Below are 21,088 nucleotides of genomic sequence, written 5' to 3' on the forward strand. Positions count from 1 at the left end.
GTCCAGACAAACAGGACTCCCGCCTTCTCCTGTTGGCCCTTATCAGGGAACAATAAAGCAATGCTGATTTATATTGATCCTGCACCTGGCCTTTGTTCTGCTTCAAGGCATTCAGCCTCTCTTTGAAAGGTTTAACTTATTCATTCCCATTTAATTAAATAACAGCTATGATCATTAGTGCTTTTGTGGTGTCTGTTTTGAATTAAATTTGTTGTGAGCATATCTAGAATCTTGATTCATTTTATCTTCCACGATAAATGCAACATACGGAGATTTAACAATGTACGTCTTCTTTCTTTTGTGCACAGAGGTAACACAGTTCCCAGAAAGATTTGTATTTCTTTGAGCCTGACAAAGGCACAGTGGGACCAATGCAGCTGCTTCAGGTGTGGACGAGCAGGGAAGAGCCTGAGGACAGGTAGGCTCAAAGGGATGGGTCCATGGCTGTCACTTTGGGGCTTTCCTTCAGTACCACCCTCACTCCAAAACCTGTCATTCACGGTTTATTTCCTCAGCCTCCCTACTTCCATCCCTACTGCTGCTGCGGACACCATCTGAAAAGTTTACATTTATATGTATTTATGGAGAAAAGGGTTATGTCAGGTTTTCTGGAGCCTCTGTCCTGCCAGATATTGCATAACCAATTTAATCTGCGATAAAAATTCTCTATAAAACTTGGCAATAAGTTTTGAGTACAGTTTTATACGCTGTACATAGAGCTTTATGCATGTTTTAATGAGGTGTATGAGCCAAAGTCCTGTGCAGTGGTTACATCTTCCCATTAAGGCAGTGAACTTTGGATCATGCCTATGCATTTTCTTGGAGAATTGCCCAGAGTGTCTTTAGCTTCTTTTCTACTTCAGTTTCTCTGTCTCCAGGGGTACGCCATTATCTTTGATTTAACTGAACGTAGCAAAGAGAAAGATAGAACTTACATACTTGTCACCTTGCTTCTGAGGTAAGTTTTATTCGTGGGAAGCTTTGCCTTAGCCACAGGAATTGGTGATGGTGAATACTGCTAACCCTCCAGGTGTATAGCAACCAGAAAGTGATTCCCATTGGAAAGTAATGAGAAGGGGCTAGGAATTAGATTTGTGGCAGGTGTCAGTACTTCACAGTGTAAATCCTCTATACAAAGAAGTATCTTATACTGATAGAACTTGGCTCAGAACCACAGAAGGGCTGAGTTTGGAATGGATGCTTTGAAGTCATCCGGCCTAATGACTCTACTCAAGCCAAGCCACCCACAGCCAGCTGCCCACAACCATATTCAGAATAACATAATAGTTATGTTGTTAATACGGTGTTAATTGCAACTGTGTCCGCAAGAGCTGGACACAGAGCCACTTATTTCAGTATACTCTAAAACTGCTCTCTGTTATCAATTCAGGCCTCAACAATTAGATCTGAAAAGTTCTTTCCAGGCTTGAATAGTGACAGCTGTCTTTCCTATTAATTTATGAAGAACTAAGATTCTCATGCGTGCAATTATTCATTCTTAGCAGCACAGTCCTTCTGTGACAGGAATCTTTGGCATAAGCTCACGCACAATAGAGAAACCCATTGCTGTTCCAAGTTAAATAGAACAGAGACAAAAGCTCATGGATGCCAACTGTCTTTTCATCCCATGCAATAATGCTCAATTTTTTATCAACGGGAAGGTGACATCCTAACAAAGAAGCTACATCTCACAGAACACTCTGCATACACTTCACATTCAGAACCACCTGTAGGAAAACACAGTAATTGGTTGAGATGGAAAGTAGCAGTAGAAGAGTGTTTAAAGAAAATAAATACTCTGAATGCTATCAGCTGCAAACCAGGAGAGACAGCAAGGTATGAAAACAGGTCAGAACTTGATTTAATTGCTACGGAGGTCCCCAAAAAGTGACAGAGAAATCAAAATTCACTGGTTATTCTGCTTTCAGCTCTTTATACTCAGAGGATGCTTCAGTGCAACTCTGGCAGTGAGTAGCTTCTCGCTGTTTTGGGATGTCTAGGCCAACTGCACAAAGGAGTCTTATGCTTATGTCTTGCAATCTTAATGCCCCAATACAGCTATACCATAATATTATGGCACTACCCCCTTTAACATAAAGCATTTTCTTTTGCCAGGGACATCCATTTGGTGTATTTTTGGAACCATAAATAAATCTACACAAAAAAACTGGACCACAGTGCCCTAAATTTCTTTACATTGCTGGAGAAAAATGCTGAAGCTGTTTAAATGAGGAAACCACAAAGAAAATGGTAAGAGGTAAAAAGCACGGCCTGAACTCATTTACAAAGTCACAATGCATTTGACAGATCTCTCAGGGAGACCACATTTTCCAGGCTTACACTGCTGTTTTATGGGGAGCAAAAAGGAAATAGAGGGGGTGGAAAAAACAATGAAGCAACCAACAAGTAATTCCCCAGGGTCTCCAGAAGAGGCAAAGCTCCAAGCAGGAGCCCTTCCTACTAACAAGCGGTTGCAAAAGCAGAGAGAGCAGCTCACGTTGCTTCCTACTGAAGTAAAATCATGGGGGCTTTGCACTTACAGGAAAGCTCCTCAGCAGCAGTGCAGTGCAGCCCTTCAAGCAGTTTCTGAAGACCCACTTCATTTTGTTTGCCTGCAATTTGTGCTGTTAGCTCTGCTAACCATCTTCAGCTTGCATAAGACAGGAACTCACTGGATTTGGTGTCATCTACCTCAGGTAATGTGCTCCAATTGAATCTAATCCAAAGTAACTGGAGAAGAACCCTTTGCTCTTGATATGTATACAGATAAGAGAGGTAATAGCAAAACAAGTGCAGTTTAGTCTAGAGAGGAAATCTGCCCACTTTATGTAATTGATGAGCCATTCAAATAGTCATCACGTCAACCTAAACATGGTGCTAATGTGCTGTTATTTAGCTATGTACTTGCAGTGCATTGAGCACTGTATTTCATGTTTTCCCATAAAACTTTTCAACACCTTCCCCAAAGGCTTGAATTGAAAGAGGAACAAACAGTATAGGAAAGTTATACAGACACTGGAATATATATATATATTTCTTATTATTTTTAAGGTGAACAACAGAAACAAAAATCAGGCTATAATACTGCTGCACCCTTGAATACAGGCAGTGAGCAATAATGCAGGCTTAGAAAGGGTGGCCAAGGTTAAGAGTTCTTGCAATTTAAAATATAATCATTACTTAGAGGCTCAATTTGCAAATAGACTAAAGAACAAAAAATGAGAGGGAGAGACTCTTGTGGGATTTATTTACTTTATTATAATAAAATTACTGATAGATTTAGGGGTCCATCTGAAGTGGTGTAGTCAAAAGAGGTAAATAATATCTGGAGGTAACTAGCAAATGCCAACACTCAAATGACAAAAGCTTTGGAAATGCTATTTATAAGAATAAAAATAACATGGACAGAAGGTCTACCCAAGGCTCACTTTGCTTTTTATTCACTTAACTTTGCATTTTAGTACAACCTTTGGTCACTTCTGATCTGCAGTGCACTGGGGAAAGTGTTTATTCTAACAGAGATCATTTCCAACTTTGTTGTAATGTATTAGGATTGTACTGAGCTGATGCTTACTGGTTATTACACTATAGATTTACTGGGGCCTTTTTACATTTTTAATTTATTTCCTTTCTATCACCATTAAAAGTATTTTTGACAAAATAAAATCAAATGAAAGGGAACTCAAATCCAGGCCTGGATCCAGGTTGATGCAGACATCTTTGCTGTAATAACTTCTGTGTGGGGGAAGGGAAAAGGTCTGAGATTTTGTGGCTAGGGAAAACCTGCTTTAGAGAGCCTTCCTTACAGAGGAGAAGTGGTTCTGCAAAGCATCTCTAGGCAGACGGGGTCTCCACTCCTGTGCCACTCCTCTGTTTGCTTAAAGACCTCAACCCCACTGGATTTCACATCATCCCATTTCCCCCAGAGTAGCTCTACAGCTGAGAACCCCCTGAACTATGAAGTTGCTGTAGAAGAGAAGGCACTGCAGGACTTTGCATGAACAGCTTTCTGACAGCTATCCCACCCCAAACACCTGCAGCTACAAGTACAAGGACAGAGAAAGGAGAAGCCTTGCCAAGTTTATTTGGGCCAACCCCTGTGTTCAGAAAAATGGAAACTGGGTTTCTCCATCCACCACGGATCATGATCAGGTATAAAGATGTGAATGTCAAAGAACACTTTGGCTGGTTTCATCCTGCAATTGACACATGAGAATTGCAGCATGTGCGACTACTGCTCACAGTTTAACTTGCCTTCATTTAATCAGAAAGAAAACTGACAGAAGAAACTTTTGGCTAAGAAGCTTACAAGAAAAAATTCTCTGAGGTTTTTAGGTGACACGGTTCTAATAAGCAATGATGACAGACTCCTGCTTATGCAGGAAAACCCGATAATTAAAGCTACAGAATTACTTACACAAAGCAAGCTGGATTTAGGTGTCAGTAAAAAGGACAAGACATACTCGATTAAAATAACCAGGCAAGAAAATGTGTGACTTTAAGAACATACTGCTTTTATTTGGTTCCAGAATTTCTATATTTCAACAAACTCCCAGAGTTTCACTCCTTAAAGTGCTTCAAACTCCACTTATATTATTATTTTAAACATTAATGTACACATTTCTGTATAAAAATTCTGTTCATCAATCCAAAGAGACTTACATTTTTATAAATTTCTTTACATCGGTGGATCAAATTTGCTCTCAAGATCAGCATTACAGCAAATTCCTGCAATTAAGACACTGGAATTCCACACAACTATAAGCTGTTGCGGGTGAGAGCAGAATTTGACCCAGCAGGGTATATACAATTACATTTTCTGCATATGTTTCAAAAGACACAATGGATTACACCGGAAATCAATGACATTTAATAGGGAGTTTATCCAAGCTGATACCTTAAATTTGCTTTGGCAGAGTCCACATCCAAAGGATTCATTTTCTTACCAACTACTCTGTGACACAGCAAGCAGCAAAAGGGGAACCCACAAGATATGAATTCACACAGTACTTCAGCAGACCCAATCTGATGAGGGTACAAGCAAAGTTATGTGGCTGGGCACCCACGCAAACTCACAGCCCCGTGAACCTCTGAAATTCTCTTGGTGTTGACAGGTTTGCCATTGATGCTAATATTCTGAAGACAGCCAAAAAATGGATCTTTGACTGGAAGCCATAGCGAGTCCAAGTTTGCTACAACGAGGTAGAAGGATAAAGTCAGGATTTTAAAGATGAACTAATGTGAAGCTCTCAAAAGAGGAAGGATGACATAGGACTGAATACATGAACAGAACTTTTGTTTCAGAAAGGAAGAAAAAACAGTAGATATATTAAAAAAGAAAGCAGCGCTAATTTACCTGGAATTTTGCCGAAGTAGAGAGGCTGATGCACAAAATATTCAGAAGAGAGGGGTGGAGGTCCAATGGTGTAGTTACTTTCTGTGCCTACTTCTAGCTGCACAATGTTCTTCTTCCGAGAGACTGCAGAGAAACAAGTACATGTGAGCTCTTTCTCAACTCTACTGAAGAAACAAGCAGATGACACTATTTGAAACCAGCGTGAAACGTCTAGAAATTCAACTTGTAGGAAAAATAGATTTTATTTCAATTGAAAGTAAGATTGACACGTCTAGGTACTCTGGGGCTAAATACAGCCAAAAAAAGTCCTCTTATGTAAAGTCTTGAATTAACACAAAACACATTGTTCTTAAGAGTGCTCTAAGAATAAGCAGAGGAGAAACGAGTAACTAAAATCTGTGGCTTCAATGTTCTATGCCCATTCTTCTTTCCAAGTTTCAGAAGAGCTGGTGTGTGTGAGCTGGTGTGTGTGATACAACATACCTGCGATTGTATGCCACTGTCCATTCGTCAGAGATTGCTGAGGTGTGACTGATGTCTGGAATTCTCCAGCTCCACCACTTCCAGCAGCAATGAGCTGTAAAACAGTTATCTGTTAAGTTACCGCAAAGAAAGGAACAGAAAAATACAGTAATTTACTGAACTGGTGGAGGGCTGGATTTCACCTAGTTTAAGAGTCAGTCATTGTATGCCTACTCCAGAATTTTTTACTAGCAGAATCCCAGGAACAAATGTTTTACAAGTTTTAAAAGCAAAAATACATCTTACAAAATGGTTTTAATGCTTTCGAAATAGTCTCTTTGAGTCAAGGTCTTTCCTTCTACACCTACTTTTCCTTTCCCAAAGCAGTCACCTACAACCTTCACAGCTCCAGAGAGAATTACTGCAATGTATTTATCTGGTCCTTCATATAATTTGGTCTACTTGTAATTCACTCCGGAAGCTTGCAGCCTGATTATTTATAATGACATCTCCTGCAAGAATCTGCTTGTGTTTTCTCACATATTGCTCCTCACTCCCTGTAGGCAGGCTATTTCTCATCAACATCATCCTCTCCTTTGGTAATGGCCAAGCAGCTGATATGCTGAAGTCCATTTCCTACCAGCTTCCTCTGGTGGCGTTCCATTGATGTGTTGTTACTTCCTATTGCATCCTGTCCTTGCTAACAGCCAGCATGAATCCCAAGTTACAGCTCAAAAAAGTATCCGATCTCATCCAGAAGGGATTCCCCACTGTTGGTGCCCCTGCTTCTATGTGCTTTCATGTTCTGTTGAGCAGAGATATCTTTTTATCTGAGGTCTCTACGCAATCAAGCACAATGGTTTTGTGGTCCAAAATTCACATTCTGAAGCTATCACATCACAAAAAAATTCCAAAATAAAACAAAAAACAACATTATGACATGTCTGTCAGCTAGAGAAGTAGCTTCCAAGCAAATCTGGGAGACGTGGATAATTCCTGCATAGGGTATGATCCCACTAGATCTTATAGTATCAAGAAAAGCCTGAGAACATGAAGACTGTGCCCTACTGCTGATTAGTAACGAAAACACGAGCGAGCTATGGTGCATACACTGGAATCTGGTAATGTAGGCAAAAAGACAGGTTAAATGCTCCATTTTCTCTGCAGAGGTTTTAAACCACTCTAAGGAAATTGTTCAGTGTTAAACCTGGAGGCAAACATAATACATAAGCCCAGAGTTCAAGGTCAGAACTCCTCCCTGCTGAATGAGGGTTATACAGCTGTAATGGAATCGCAGTCTGTTCTTACCTTTCCTTCTTTCATGTAAATAGTCAAGTAATTGTCTGGCTTGCTTCCAGAATGGAGGAGTACACCTGTTGAACTCCTTGGACGAATGGCAAATACTATCCTAAAATCCAAGCCCATTTGCAAATTGCCTGTGGAGGGGTAAAGAGTAGGTAGAGGAATAACTGGAAATTGTCATAAAAATACACAAAGAAAACATCTTTTTACATTCATACATACACATTTAAGGCATAATTCCCCATACCATAATCTCTACATAGCTTACCAACAGCAATGTATCCTCCTTCCTTAAAGAAATGAATCCCCATCTCCATGGGAGCATCCAGGCATGGAAGCACATCCTTTTTTTGCTGAGGTGTATTCATGACTTTTCCATTCATCTTAAAATTCCTCAGGCAACCCTTGAAACTCTTCATTGGTATATTCTGAAAGCATGATTCAAAATGTGAACATGAAAGCATGATGGACATCTTTTTAGTAAGACTGCCCATTAGATCTTTTGTATTGTTGGACTATAGATAGCCACCTGTCATTAAGGGTACCTAGTCCCCATCTCTGGTGCAGTGAAAAGACACCTGGCAATTAAAAGTGCTTTAAACAATGTAGTAAGAGCTGATTTTGAGTTGATGTAACTCCTGCTTGCAGCACAGGTATTTCCTAATGATGTTTCAACACAATGGGAGTTGTGAGATCTCAACTACACTGTTTCTTAAGAGACCGTTCATTTTAACTTGTCTTAATTGTCTAATTTTTAAAGTAATAGGATACATATTTCACATTAATACTCCAGTGCTCAGAAAGTGCCTGGAAAGGTCTGCTAAAGCTTTTCAACACGGAACTCCGTCATACTAACATTTGTGCGTGTGATCAGTACAGCCTGGGGAGTGTGTGGAGGTGTCTTCATTATCTCTTTACCTGTCTTTTCAGCAATGGCGGCCCTCCCAGGTAGACTGGTGGCTTAATGTCAGTAATGGAATCTCTTGCTAATCTTCTCAATCTTCCATGCTGAGCCCTCAGACCATCAACAACAAGGAGGACATTCTCCCCATCTCTGCCACATACCACCTTTTCGGGTGCAAAAACAACAGAATGAGAAACCCCAACACCAATGAGAGCCATTAGAGCTAGCGTACCAAACAGCAACTGACAAATGGTGATTTTAGAAAGTGAATCGTGTACAGAATAAATAGAATATTTTTCAGGCTAGTCTGAAACCAGCAAAAGTAGAAATGGAAGAGGATGAATATATCAACTGAATATCAGGATGGTTTAAAAATGAGGAGCATCTTGCAAGTCTATCATTCAGACGGTCAGAGACTTGGATTCTGGTCATCTTGCTGGGACCTGAGAATGGAGTCACTCCATGTTCACTCTGCATGACTGAAATCAGGCACCTCACTGTATTCTGCATCTTGGTGAACCGTTTGGGAGATGTTGAAATGTTTAAACTGAAAATAACATACTGTGACCATCAGACTCTGCAAGTTCTCTCATAACAGAGACCATCAGTCACATGAGCTCTGAGGCATACAAATTAACTTCAGATGGCTGAAAGGAACACTTTCACTTTTTCTTTCCCCGCCTCTGCCTAATAACTTAGAAATTCAGACTGTGCCTACTGAATGCAAGTCGACATTTAAGACGTCTCCTGCGTCATACTACTTACTGTATGCCATTGCCCATCGTTGTATTTAACACTAGTTCTGATTTTGATTCGCCGTCTTCTGGATCCAAGTGAAAAGACAAAACGTCCTTTTGAAATGTGGAGAGCGGTGTAAGAGTTCTCAGACTTTCCTTCCATAAAAATTATCAATCCTCTCGATGATCGAGTTCGTATATCCACTGAGAAATGTAACCTGTAGCAGAAAGTAAGCATATTTGGACATGCATCTATTTGGTCAGGTGTTATATTCTCCCTGTTCTCCAGAAAAGCACCAGTGAAACTCAATTTGTGAAATGCAGAAGACATTCTGGGTGGAATCACAATGTTCTGCATTGCCCACCTTCTGAACATGAATGAGAGTTGACTTATTTAGGCTTAGAACTTGGCATCGATATGCACTGTAGCTGCCCACCGTACCCAAGCCAATCTACGTAGTTTGGGGAAGTATGGAAAAAGAAAATTTCCTGAACCTTTAAAATCACTATTGCGTTGTGCCAAAAGATGTAAACAGGATTAAGAATCCTGGCTTTCAGCACTTACAGATTCAAGCAGCTTTGAAGATTCAGGTATTGGTAGGTGAATTGATAATATTTGTATTACCTTTCCATAGGTGAAGATGAAGGAAATGTGTAGGATATAAAACTGCTGGGGGTGTTTCCAAGGAGATACACCTCACCGTTGACATTTAACTGAGTTAGTAAAGTGTAGTTTTGCTGGTCATGCTGCACATTAGAATACGTCAAATGATCAAAATCTTTTTCATCCTGTAAGACAGAATTGCAATATTTACTGTGAGTGGGCATAAAATAATAAACTTGACCTACGCAAGAATTTCCACCTGAGGCAGTCAGTGCCCTTCTCTAAATGACAGAGAAGCTTGAGCGAGTATAGATTTTGTGTGGAACTTTAACACAAAGAGAACCTGCTTCAGAAGTGAGATGGAAGGCAAACAGTAACATCGGGCTCTATAAATCATGGCTGTGCAGACAAAGCCACAGCAGCAACGTAGAGTGAAGATGACAGTAAAAACAGGCATACCTTGAGCATCTTAAACCTGAGTGGGTTTTTGGATTCTTTCAGCAGCATTGGCTCAAGGTTTTCATACTGGTGGCAAGCTCCAAGGGAGACATCAGTCTTTGCAGTAAAATTCATGAGATTTTGAACCTCAGGGAGCTGACCTGTCCTAGAGTGACAAAAGCGATAAGTTCCGTGACACAGCACGCCTCTTCTCTAATGTAATCAGCTACATACTGTAAAACGGTGTTCTGTACAAAAAGGATTTCCCAGTGACCTGATGTTAAAATACCAGCTTCCATCATTGGATGGAAAATTTACATTCAAAACTGCAAAAAGTTTTCACGTTTATCCTGGTTCTGCCCGTTTCTTTTTAGGCTTAAAAAGAAAAGAAAACAAAAAATAATCCAAATTATGACGCTTCCTTCTCATCTCTTCTAAACACTTTTGTCTTTTGTCATAAAGGATACTCACTTCAACAAAAATGAGCATTAATAAAAGCAGTCTTGATTTCTGGATCAGAAAATGAAATTTTTCTTAGGATGTGCATAGCCAGGGAGATCAAGGGAAAAAAAACCAAACAGAAATACAGTAATTTACCCCCCTGTGCAAATTAAATATTGTAATGAGAGCTGTCAAAGCATAATGCCCATCACTACTTAATAAGCAGTTCTGGTATTAAAGCCAAATTATCAGATGGACTGCCGACACCCATTTCCTTTATGGATAAAGAATATTATTACATAATACTATCATTGCATAGGTCAGACAAAGCATCTTTAACCATTAAATTACAGAACACTTCACAACTGAGCAAATGCAATGGAACTCCTTGCCCGTCATTTTCTGTGAGAAGAGCAGTAGAGCTGGGAGCAGATCCTGAACTTGTTTCAGACAAAAATTCCATTATATCTGAACACCAGATTTAATTACAAGTTGAAACCACGTGCAATCTGTCTGGATTAAAGGATATTACAGGGCAGCAGAGTTATACGTTCATGAAGGTTTCATACGTGTAGAAGAGAAGCAATTTAGGAAAAATAGCATTCTTAATGTGATTAAAAAAGGAACACAAGACAAAAACGTATCAGACTGAAAGTCTGCCAGGCCAAATACCTTTCTATAAAGACATTCGAGATGCAACCTTCAAAATCATCTCCACCAAATCTTATAGGCTGAGTGAACGTCTGTGACTTCAGAAAGTCAAATGATTTTGAATCAATGTCATCATCAACCAGCAGTTTCACTCTGAAGAAAAAGCAAAGAAAAATGAGCATGAAATGTACAGAAATACATCCACGAATTTGAATGAAATGTACACTTCAAAAAGAAACATTTGACTGATGTGTTTTTCTCGTTACACTGCAAATACACCAGAGCTTCACTTGTTTACTTTTGGGATCCTTTTCATATAAACGTATCCTGAATTTAACTTGTGTGAAATTACTCTGCTTTTTGGTGGTAGATATCAAACAATTGAAATCCTGATTCAAGTGAAATTCATGAAAACTCATTGACAGCTGCAGGATAGGAATTCGTTCTTTGTATCAAAATGTTGCACTTAACACATTAGCAACAGCAAGTACAGATAATGTTGAAAGTTATAATTATCCAAAAATAGAATTATTCAAAACTCTCCTCTGTAATGAGTACTTATTTCATTTTATGTGTAGCACAGAAATCAATGAGACTTTAGCTTTCCTGTAAATCGACCTTTCTGATATCTATGAAATAGATCATGACTGAAAAAACAGACAATATCAGCTTCTTCTCTGGACCTTTAACCTGGACCGATATTAGATGCACTTCTAACTTACAGTGATATATGTAAAGGCTGTGGGGAAGTGAAAGAGCTTCGAAGCTCCAGCTTTACAAGTAGACAAAACTCAATAAACATTGATGTCAGCTGAAACATCACAGGTACTTATATGCACACCCATAGACCAAAAATCTCCATTTGCCTTATTATTTCAGCATGCTCTGCTCCTGTGTACCCAAATTACAAGTGCAATAACATTTTAATCTTCCTCCAACTACAACATAAAAGGCTCAAATAAAGAACTGGACTCACATGTCAGCTTTTCTTGTTACTGTCACATAATGCATTGATCCATCTTCATAATCCTTCTTCACTTTCATTTCATTCTCTCCTATCTTTGCATTTACAAGGCCAGGACTCAGATAGATGGTAAGAATATTAGGCTAAAAAAGAATTGCACAAAATAATCCTTAAATGCAGATGCATTACAGATGCCTTTAGTTCTCTACTATGTTGTCATTAATCATAGAATTACCTAGGTTGGAAAAGACCTGCTCAAGGTTAAGGATCAGTTACTGATCAGTTACTACAAATTAACTGTTGTTTGAAGAAATTGCCAAGAAGAATTTATCTGACTTATGCCATGCAAGATGACAGGCTCTGGAGATGTTTATACCAGCTTTTTCTTGCTTCAAGATATGGGAATCTATGTGAGACTTGGTAGCGATGACAAGCTGACATGGTCACAGACCAACATGATTGATCCAGAAATAAAAATGAATACATGTTCAGCTTAGAATATATTCCATACCCATAGACTGTAACTTAAGAGTGTTCCAGTCGATGCCATCGTTCGAAATCCAAAGCCAACTTGGAAATCTCTGGGAAATGGGAAACTCGCTGCACTCAGGCTCAGTGTGCCCTTCTTGGAGAAAGATGCAGATCTGACAAGCTGAAAGAGAAAACAGTTTCAGTGTTTTTCCTTCTAATCTGAAGAACTGGCAGCAGGGGTCAACAAAAGCACTACGTAACTGCAAGCAGCTCCAACCTGAACTAGACAAAAGGCAAACTGCAAGAGCAAAATTCCAGTGTAGAACAGACAGACTGAATGCATTCCAGTATCATTAGCTCTCATGTATGAAGCTCTACAGGGAGATGAGGGCAGCTGAGCGCGACATATTGTTCATCTGGACTGTTTGCATTGACAGGAAAGTTTCTTAAGATTTCACATTCGAGAATGCAAAAGTGAGCAGCTGGAGGAATGGATTGTACACACTGAGCTACGCAGATGGGCTACATATCTGAGGCTATGTGGGTCATAGGACACACCTGAGCCTTTTTGAGCATAATGCTTTTTAATATACAGGAGGTTACAGAGACACAGACAAAGAAAGAAGGCTAAATCTTCTGCACAGAGAAATAACCTGTATAGTAACTGGTCTATGAAAGGTTTATATTCCACAGAGGGAATGAAAATGTCAGGACGGTGCCACAGGAGAAAGGGCAAATGTGATCGTGTACCATGTAAATCGCAATAGGTAGAAGCAGACGTGTTAATTTTCATCTCCCCATGCAGCATTTGGTAAGACAACACTGAAAAAGCTACAGCGTCCCTTTTTGAAAGGAAAGTGGCAAAACTCATGGGTGTACAGGAGATTTCACAACACACATGAGTGGAGCAATTGCCTTCCTATGAGAGACTGTAGTGGAAACTCAGCTCTGTCAAGGAGAAAGGTAGAGAATTGACTCAATTATGAAGCATAAGCAACTCAATGAGAAGAAAGATCCTGAGTAGTATTAAGTAACTACATATTCTGCCCCAGTCGGTAACAGCAACTGGAGGCTAACAAATCTATGTGCTAAGTGTGAATTCTTAGTAGCACACAGTATTAAGAGGATGGACTACATCCTGGAACAAACTACCACAGCAGGAGTGCAGACTCCTTTCTCTTTGTATCTTCACATTAAAGTTGATTTCTTTCTTTGCCGTCACACGATAACCAAAGCTAGTTTTTGTTATAATTAAAACAACATCCAGGTTTTACAGACAAATCATAGACTATGAACTTTACCAAACATTTTAAAATGACGCTGCTGTTTACCTTCCAGTCATCTGAACATTTCTTGCTGACACCAACAGTCTCATCAAAAACAATAGATGAAGTCTTTGGGTTTTTCAAGTTTTTCATGCAGCCCCAGAACGGAGGTACGGTTATACCAAAGCTGGTTTCAGGGGGTAGAAGGAAAAAGAGTTCAGCAGCTTTCTATTTCAAAACAGACACCAGTACAACAACCTGGAAATGCTGACAATATAAGAAATAGAAAAATAAAACGGGCAATCTTTGTTGCACAAACATACTTCATGATGATCAAACTTGCTCCACAGGGCACACTCAAACTCACCACTGGCCAAAAGTCACAGATTATGATTGTGATACACAATAGAGAGTATGAAAAAACCTGACTAAGGAAAGAGTTTAGATGGAGTTCCCATACAAAGTACTACAGCCTTTTTATGGCTACTCACAGTTTCCGTAGAGAAGATGGAATTCCACCAAGATAATATTTAGTGAAATCAAAGACTTTAATGTTGGCTGTAATGGAGTCAACATGAACTGACGAGCTGACACGAACGATACTCTTAATTCGGAAAATCAATACACTAATCTGAAATACATGAACACTCAGAATTACTTCACTTACTAGGAACACAATTATTAAGCAGATTACATTTAAAGAGTAGGGCACAGAATTTTTTTCCTCCTCTTGTTTACTATTGCTCTGAACTAGTAGCACTAGTTCAGAGGTACTTGGCAAAAGTTATGGATTTAGTCAAAGGAAATGCCTACACAAAATGCTCGTCTATTCAAATAGAAGATGATGCTTTATTAAGCTTAGATGAGGTGCATTCTTAGGATAACCTTCCTAATGTTCAAACATTGCCTTCCACTTGCAGTTGAAGATTCAGGAACTGCTGCCTCCTGCAAAGGCCAGATCAGTCAGCTGACTGGAGGCAACTTAGCCCAGAGCAGCATAAAGACTTATTCCAGCAGTCACTGCAGCCTACACTACTTAGTTGGAAATGTAAGAAGGGGAAGGGGGAGAAGAAATCAAAATAGCAATCAAAGATTTTAACAATGTCCTTAGGATTTCACCTTAGTGGCTCTACAAAACAGCTGAACTAAAGTTAAGTCAACAACAGCACAAAGACTCTGAAAAAGTAACCTCTGTTACTGATAAGTAACCCCCAAAGAAATAAAGCTTTATATGGTTAAAAATGTGAACTTAAGTATTAAAATAACGTTGCTACGTACAGTGATCACAGATCATATCATATCATAGTATCATAGTATTGTGCAAGTTGGAAGGGACCTTAGAGATCATCGAGTCCAACTCCCAGGATTCGAGCCCTCTGTGTAGCAGAGCGGCACTTCTACCCCCTGCTCCACAGGAGGGGATTCGAACCCGGGCCCCCTGGTGTTGCAAACGGGAATTCTACCGCTGCGCCACCGGAGGCACACAGATCTCCTCACATAAAGCAATGTTCTGTCATAAAGGGCTTGATCCTTTGGCAACTGCTCTATTAAAACTGAATTTACTCACAGGTAAACAGAACAGTAGGTAGTAAAGGCTTGCATCCCAACTAATCCTCAACACAAAAACTTCACAGCAAATCTTTACAACAGAAGGTTTAGCTTCAAGGGAATTTATATTATTACAAACTGCAATCATTCCATCGTTTAAAATGACTTACTTGTTTATACGTCCCATCATTTAAAGTTATATTGCTTTCTATTTCTTTTGGAAGCTCAGAGTCAATTTTGTATCTTAAAACCAGACGGCCATTTTTAATAAGCACACTGATGTACTGATCCTGCAGCAAGAAAAAGCACAAACTGCTCAGCATTCCACATTTATATCAGTGTCACACGAACCGCTGTAATGAAGCCACCTGGCTGATTCAATCTTATTCTGGTAAAAGCATAAAACTAAGCACGGTAAAACTTATAGGGCTAATTTTAAGTACTTTAAAATCTTACAAAAAGATCTAGTATCAGCTCAAGATGTAGTTATCAAATCTCTAGAGGAATTCTTCTCATTTCAAGATGTTCACTAATTTTCTTTTTTCCTCAACAGAATTGAGTTATTACTAAATGATATCACAGTGATAGTTACCATTCCTACAATACTACTACGTAAGCGGAATCACTGCTGTTTTGAGCAGTTTTCACAGGTCCGAGTGACCGTGGTGTCACTACGTCAGTTCCTACGTTCTCCCTTACTCTAGATCCAAGGAAAAAAGCGCTTGCACCCCTGGAGTATTTCAGTATTTTGAGACTGGTTTAATTCAAGTTGCACCCTTTCTGTGTCACCCAAGTCCAAATCCTCTGCACCGCCTATCAGGAGAGCTACGTTGAGAGATTTTCAGTCAGCTTTGACAAGGTCACTATTCAGCAGCAATTAAATACCCAGCAGAGTCTACTCATCTGCCAGTCGAACACAGATAACAGTTTCAAGCAACTTTACTGCAGTTAGTGGGGCTGCTCTGAAAGTAATGCTTCCTATTTTATGATAATGGCCCACAACATAAGAGGAAAGGGATGATCCTTTTGGATTTCCTAGAGCCCTGACATCAATTTGACTGCTCCATTGCAAGGCTGACTAAGCTGGAGGCTCACACTTTCAGAGTCAGGCCAAAGAAGATGACAGACTTTCTCCTGCAACAAAATATCACCAAGCCTCGTGTCAGTTTGAAGACCATAGAGCACACTGCCAAGCTTGGCTGGACTGTCCTACTACACCCACCAGATAGTCCAGGTTTGGTACCTTCTGACTTCAACCTGTTCAGTCAGATGAAAGATGGATTGCATGGGCCGTATTTTCCTAGCAACAATGCTGTCATAGCAGTTGTAAGAGTGGGTCACTTCCACTGGTGCAGCTTTTTATGAGCACAGCATGCAGGCTGCTGTTCATTGCTGGCATAAGTGCATAGCTAATGGCGATGACTACGCTATAAAATAGTGTTTCGTAGCTGAGAACTTTCTCTACTGAATAGTGTTATTGGGCTCTTTATAGCTCTTGTAGTTTCCGTGGAAGCATTACTTTCAGATCAACATACATGTAAGTAAATTTAATGTGTTCTCATGTGAGTGAACTTTAAACAAAAAACAAAAATAACCCACCAACTTCTTGGGCTTCTAAAGAAGGCAGAAGCATTTCATTACCTCATTTGCTGCAAAAAACACTATGCCTTCATCTGCAGTAGTCTGAATTGTCTGCTCGTAGCGTGTCGGTACATTTGGATTCGTTTCCTTATATGTGACACTGGCATAACCAGTGCCTTCAAAGTAGCTTTGGTCAGTGTCTTTTTTATACCTGTAAAGATTCAATGTTACAGGTGTGAATATATGAGAGTAAAATCTACTACCCCATGGACTTACTGCCATTAACATTAAAAAAGCTCTGCATTTAGAGCATTTAATACAGAGCCACTAACAGGGTCAGCTTATCTAATCCAAGCAAAGAAAAAATACATTCCACTGGCTTCTATTAATTTTACATCTAATCTTTTAAGAGGAAAAACCTGATTTTAAAATCATTAGTGATTGACTTTTTGCATTTAATGTAATACTTAACCTATACAGGAGCTGGACACATTCATTCAAGAATTATGTCTGGGTATTACCATTTAAATTGTTGGCCAGTGAATTGAGATTGCTATAGATTCGAATCATGCCAACTCTGACATCTCTGTGACATGTATTAATGACCAAGATTTAGAACAAAATAATCATTTGTGTAACCGGTCATTCTTCTGGATGCTAAAAGACACGAAATTCTGATAATATCACAGAACTGTCAGTCTCTGTGCAACCGTATCGTACCTTCGGCAGGGCTGCACTTCAGTGGTATTGAGATTAAATGTCTTCTTGAAGTTGTAAAGGCTGATAACATTCTCATTTAGGTTGTCCAATTCAATGCAACCTTTGTAATGAGGATAGTCTAGCTTACGTGGAGGCTGAAAAACAGTGTCATCAAAAAACGTGTTATCAACGTCAGCTGACAAATTTTTACATTGACATGTTAAACTGCTAGGACTTACTGCAAATGTAAGTAAGAAACAGAATATGTCATTCTAATATTAAGGAATTATCATATCTCTGGATATAATAACCAAACCATCTGATACCACCCCAGGAGCACTGCAGCACAATTTAAAGCAGAATCATACGAGTGGACTGGGGAGAGTACTCAGCAGGCTGGCAGGTTTCATGGTGTCCTTGGAAGAATAGAAACCATCATATTCCCTTCTTTGAGTTCCAGTAAACTACAAGCCAGGCAGCTTCTGTAGCAAGTAGTATTTCTTTGCACTCATTCTATTCCTGCTGGCATGAACAAACTTTTACAGCCTTTGAAAGACTGCTAATTCCAACCTCGTAAGAGTAACAGAATGATTAACATGGAAATCTCTTTGATAGACTGAATGACTCTTCATACCCTAAAATCTGGTGGGTATCCTCCAACATAGAAGACTACAGTGCTGGGATCAAGATTTAGGAGGGTGTTTCCATCTCCACTGCTTGCAGTCAAAGGCTTTTCAGGCACTGGAGAAGTTGAGGTTGCCGCTTTGATGTAATTCAGCTTTATGTACTGGTAAATTCTAAAACCAAAACAAACAAGAAAAATATCACGTCACACTAATAAAAGATATTCCAAGCAGGTTTTGGAAAAGACTGTTGTGTGCTGTGGATTTTATACCTTTCAAGCTTAACTTGATCCATAATGGCTTCCTCAGTGTCGCTTTGCATCACAAGTGGATCCACAACAACTTCTGCTTCACCATCTCCCAGGTTATAGACACAAGTGAGGTGACCGTCTTTTATTGCCATACCAATATACCCTTTAGAAGACTAAGAACAGCAAAGCAAATAATCATTAATAAATGACTGATGTTAACGAAGTTAGAATACAACAGCCCTTCCTCGGGGACACCATCACACTGTGAATGAGTCATAAATCAATTCACCTGCCCAGCGATGAGAATATCATTAAGTTTATCAGTTTGGGGTTTTGTTTTGTTTTCCCCTAGGAATAATAAATAGTTTGGAGAAAAGGAGACTAGCAGGTTAATTCATCACTCTCAACAAATTCCCAAGGAGGGGCAATGGACAAGAAGGTACTGGTCTATGATTCTATGAATCTCTTGTCACTGGTAAGCAATAATAGGATGTGCGGGAATGGCACAAAGCTGTGCCAGGGAACATTCAGACTGGACAGCAGGAAAAATGTTATTTACTGTGAGGATGGACAAACATTGTAACATGCTTTCCCACATGGTCCTTGATGGCCCACGCCTGTTAGTGTTCAAGTGGTATTTGGATAATATCCTTAATGATATGCTTTAATTTCTGGTTAGCCCTGAAGTGTTCAGGCAGTTGGAATCAACGATCTTTTTAAGGCCCCTTCTATTTTAACTTTTATGCTATTCTAAGCTGTAGTCAAATGTGCCGTGCTGATTTAATGAATGATGCATTGCACTGATTCGGAGAGTATGGTTATAAATTAACTGGAGCGACACGCATGGCTTTTTACATTTATAACATAAAAAACTATAAAAGTTAAGGTAGTTTTCAATTCTGTACCATCACCCAGTGAAAACCACGAAAACATGGCGTTTACTAAAAATTTAGGTTCAATGTTCATGAAATAAAAAAAGTGCTACAAACAGCACTCAGTCAACACTCGGTTCCTACTACGTTGACTTAGAATCATGGAATCATAGAATGGAAAAGATCTCCAAGATCATCCAGTCCAACCATCCACTTACCACCAGTATTTCCTCACTAAAGCACTTTCTTTAGTATCACATCTAACATTTCTTGTACGCTTCCAGAGATGGTGTCTCAACCACCACCCTTGGCTGCCCATTCCACAGCCTGATCATGCCTTCAGAGAAGAAATTTTTCCTAATGTCCAGCCTGAACTTCATCTGGAACAGCTTGAGGCCATTCTCCCTAGTCCTACCAATAGTTACAAGGGAGAAGAGGCCAACTCCTACCACACCACAACCTCCTTTCAGGCAGTTGTAGAGAGCAATAAGGTCTCCCCCTGAACCTCCTCTTCTCCAGACTGAACAATTCCAGTTCACCCAGCCACTCCTCATGAGACCTGGGCTCCAGACCCCTCACAGCTTTGTTGCCCTTTTCTGGACAGGGCATCCTTTATATTAGGGGACAAAAATACACTTGCTATAAAGCATAACTACTTCTATCAGCCGTCTGTGTATGAACGAGACACACTAGAGAAATAACTGCAAACAAGAATCGAAAACACGTTATTAGGAACCTCACAGCAGGATATTTTCAAAATGATGTTGCCTGAGCAAGCATGAATGCAGAAGCAGCTCTGTATTATTCAGCATATTCAGAAAAGAAATTAAGAGCTGAGGGGGAACTGGCCCTTTTTTTCAACAAGGAGAGAAACTCACAGTTACGTGTGTTACAATAAGAGTCAAAGAAGTAGGAGTAGGGCCATGTTGCTTGTGCTGACTGCTTCACACACTGATAGTTCTGACAAGACTGTATGATGATATTTATGATTGAGAAATAAATTCCAAAGGAGCTAAACAGCAAAATATCAAAGAGATGAGTATTCAATCAATCACTAAGTTGTCTTGCCGGTGGAGGAATGAACTATTCTTTGCAGTGGAGGAATGAGTTATTCTTCACAAAATACTTATTCCACCACATAAAGGCAATTATTAAAAAAAAATGAAGGCTAGCAGTGGCTATGAACTTCATTAAAAAATAAATGATCTCCCATTTGTTTCTCAAAGCATGTTGCCTGTTCTGCAAATCAAAATACATTTTAGAATATACCTACATCTTTATTGCCCAGGTACAGGACAAACTTATTTGATGCCTCCTGGGGGACATCTGATCTTTTCTGAGGTCTTTGGAGAAAAAAAGTAAGTGAAGTATAGGCTTTCAAATCTTCAAGGTTGCTTGGAGGTCGAACCTCTACACCAGAGCTGCCATTGAACCTCATAGGAATAGCAACCTGTTAAGAAAAATAGAATTCAGTACTTCAGAAGTATCTATTACTACTGCTTCTGCTTATTTCACTGTTGTGTCCAATTGCTAAGTAACCTACAGTCACTAAAGATTTAGGCTCTGATCATACCAAACAATATGACTAGGAAACAGAACGGATAATACCATGTCCCGTATCTTCAAAACTTAACACAGCACTTGTTTTTTTCACTCCAGTCACTAACCAGCCTTAACCTCACTTCTGCCAAATCATCATTACTTTCACTACATGTAATGGGAAGGATGTGCCTTGCAGCTCCAAAGAGCAAGCCTATGAATTATTTACATGTCTACATACACATCTCAGTGCTTCACTTATCTGGGCTTGACTGTCTGTTGGAAATTATAACGCACTTCTGATAATAATAAATACATATCCTATCAGTGCTACTTACTGCATAGTCAAAATTCTTCTCATACTCTGCATGTTATTTGCG

The 21,088-nt window shown here is 39.5% G+C and overlaps 1 protein-coding gene across 1 annotated transcript in view; it reads right to left on the bottom strand.

Moving 5' to 3' along the window:
* Positions 1-4,494: 4,494 nt before the first annotated feature.
* LAMA3 (laminin subunit alpha 3) overlaps positions 4,495-21,088 on the bottom strand; it is a 111,323-nt gene continuing 94,729 nt past the window's right edge. Inside the window, exons 59-78 of the mRNA XM_072328221.1 lie at positions 20,443-20,619; positions 18,319-18,470; positions 18,058-18,220; positions 17,445-17,578; positions 16,785-16,935; positions 15,314-15,433; positions 14,087-14,226; positions 13,662-13,782; positions 12,371-12,511; positions 11,872-12,002; positions 10,917-11,048; positions 9,825-9,969; positions 9,387-9,550; positions 8,790-8,979; positions 8,039-8,188; positions 7,389-7,548; positions 7,127-7,254; positions 5,840-5,933; positions 5,357-5,479; positions 4,495-5,192 (exon numbers count right to left, since the gene is read on the bottom strand). Coding sequence (XP_072184322.1) covers positions 5,047-5,192; positions 5,357-5,479; positions 5,840-5,933; positions 7,127-7,254; positions 7,389-7,548; positions 8,039-8,188; positions 8,790-8,979; positions 9,387-9,550; positions 9,825-9,969; positions 10,917-11,048; positions 11,872-12,002; positions 12,371-12,511; positions 13,662-13,782; positions 14,087-14,226; positions 15,314-15,433; positions 16,785-16,935; positions 17,445-17,578; positions 18,058-18,220; positions 18,319-18,470; positions 20,443-20,619 — 2,862 coding nt within the window. The 3' untranslated portion in view covers positions 4,495-5,046. The remainder of the gene's footprint in view (positions 5,193-5,356; positions 5,480-5,839; positions 5,934-7,126; positions 7,255-7,388; positions 7,549-8,038; positions 8,189-8,789; positions 8,980-9,386; positions 9,551-9,824; positions 9,970-10,916; positions 11,049-11,871; positions 12,003-12,370; positions 12,512-13,661; positions 13,783-14,086; positions 14,227-15,313; positions 15,434-16,784; positions 16,936-17,444; positions 17,579-18,057; positions 18,221-18,318; positions 18,471-20,442; positions 20,620-21,088) is intronic.

The sequence above is a fragment of the Excalfactoria chinensis genome, chromosome 2 (genome assembly GCF_039878825.1).
Source record: "Excalfactoria chinensis isolate bCotChi1 chromosome 2, bCotChi1.hap2, whole genome shotgun sequence".
NCBI lineage: Eukaryota > Metazoa > Chordata > Aves > Galliformes > Phasianidae > Excalfactoria > Excalfactoria chinensis.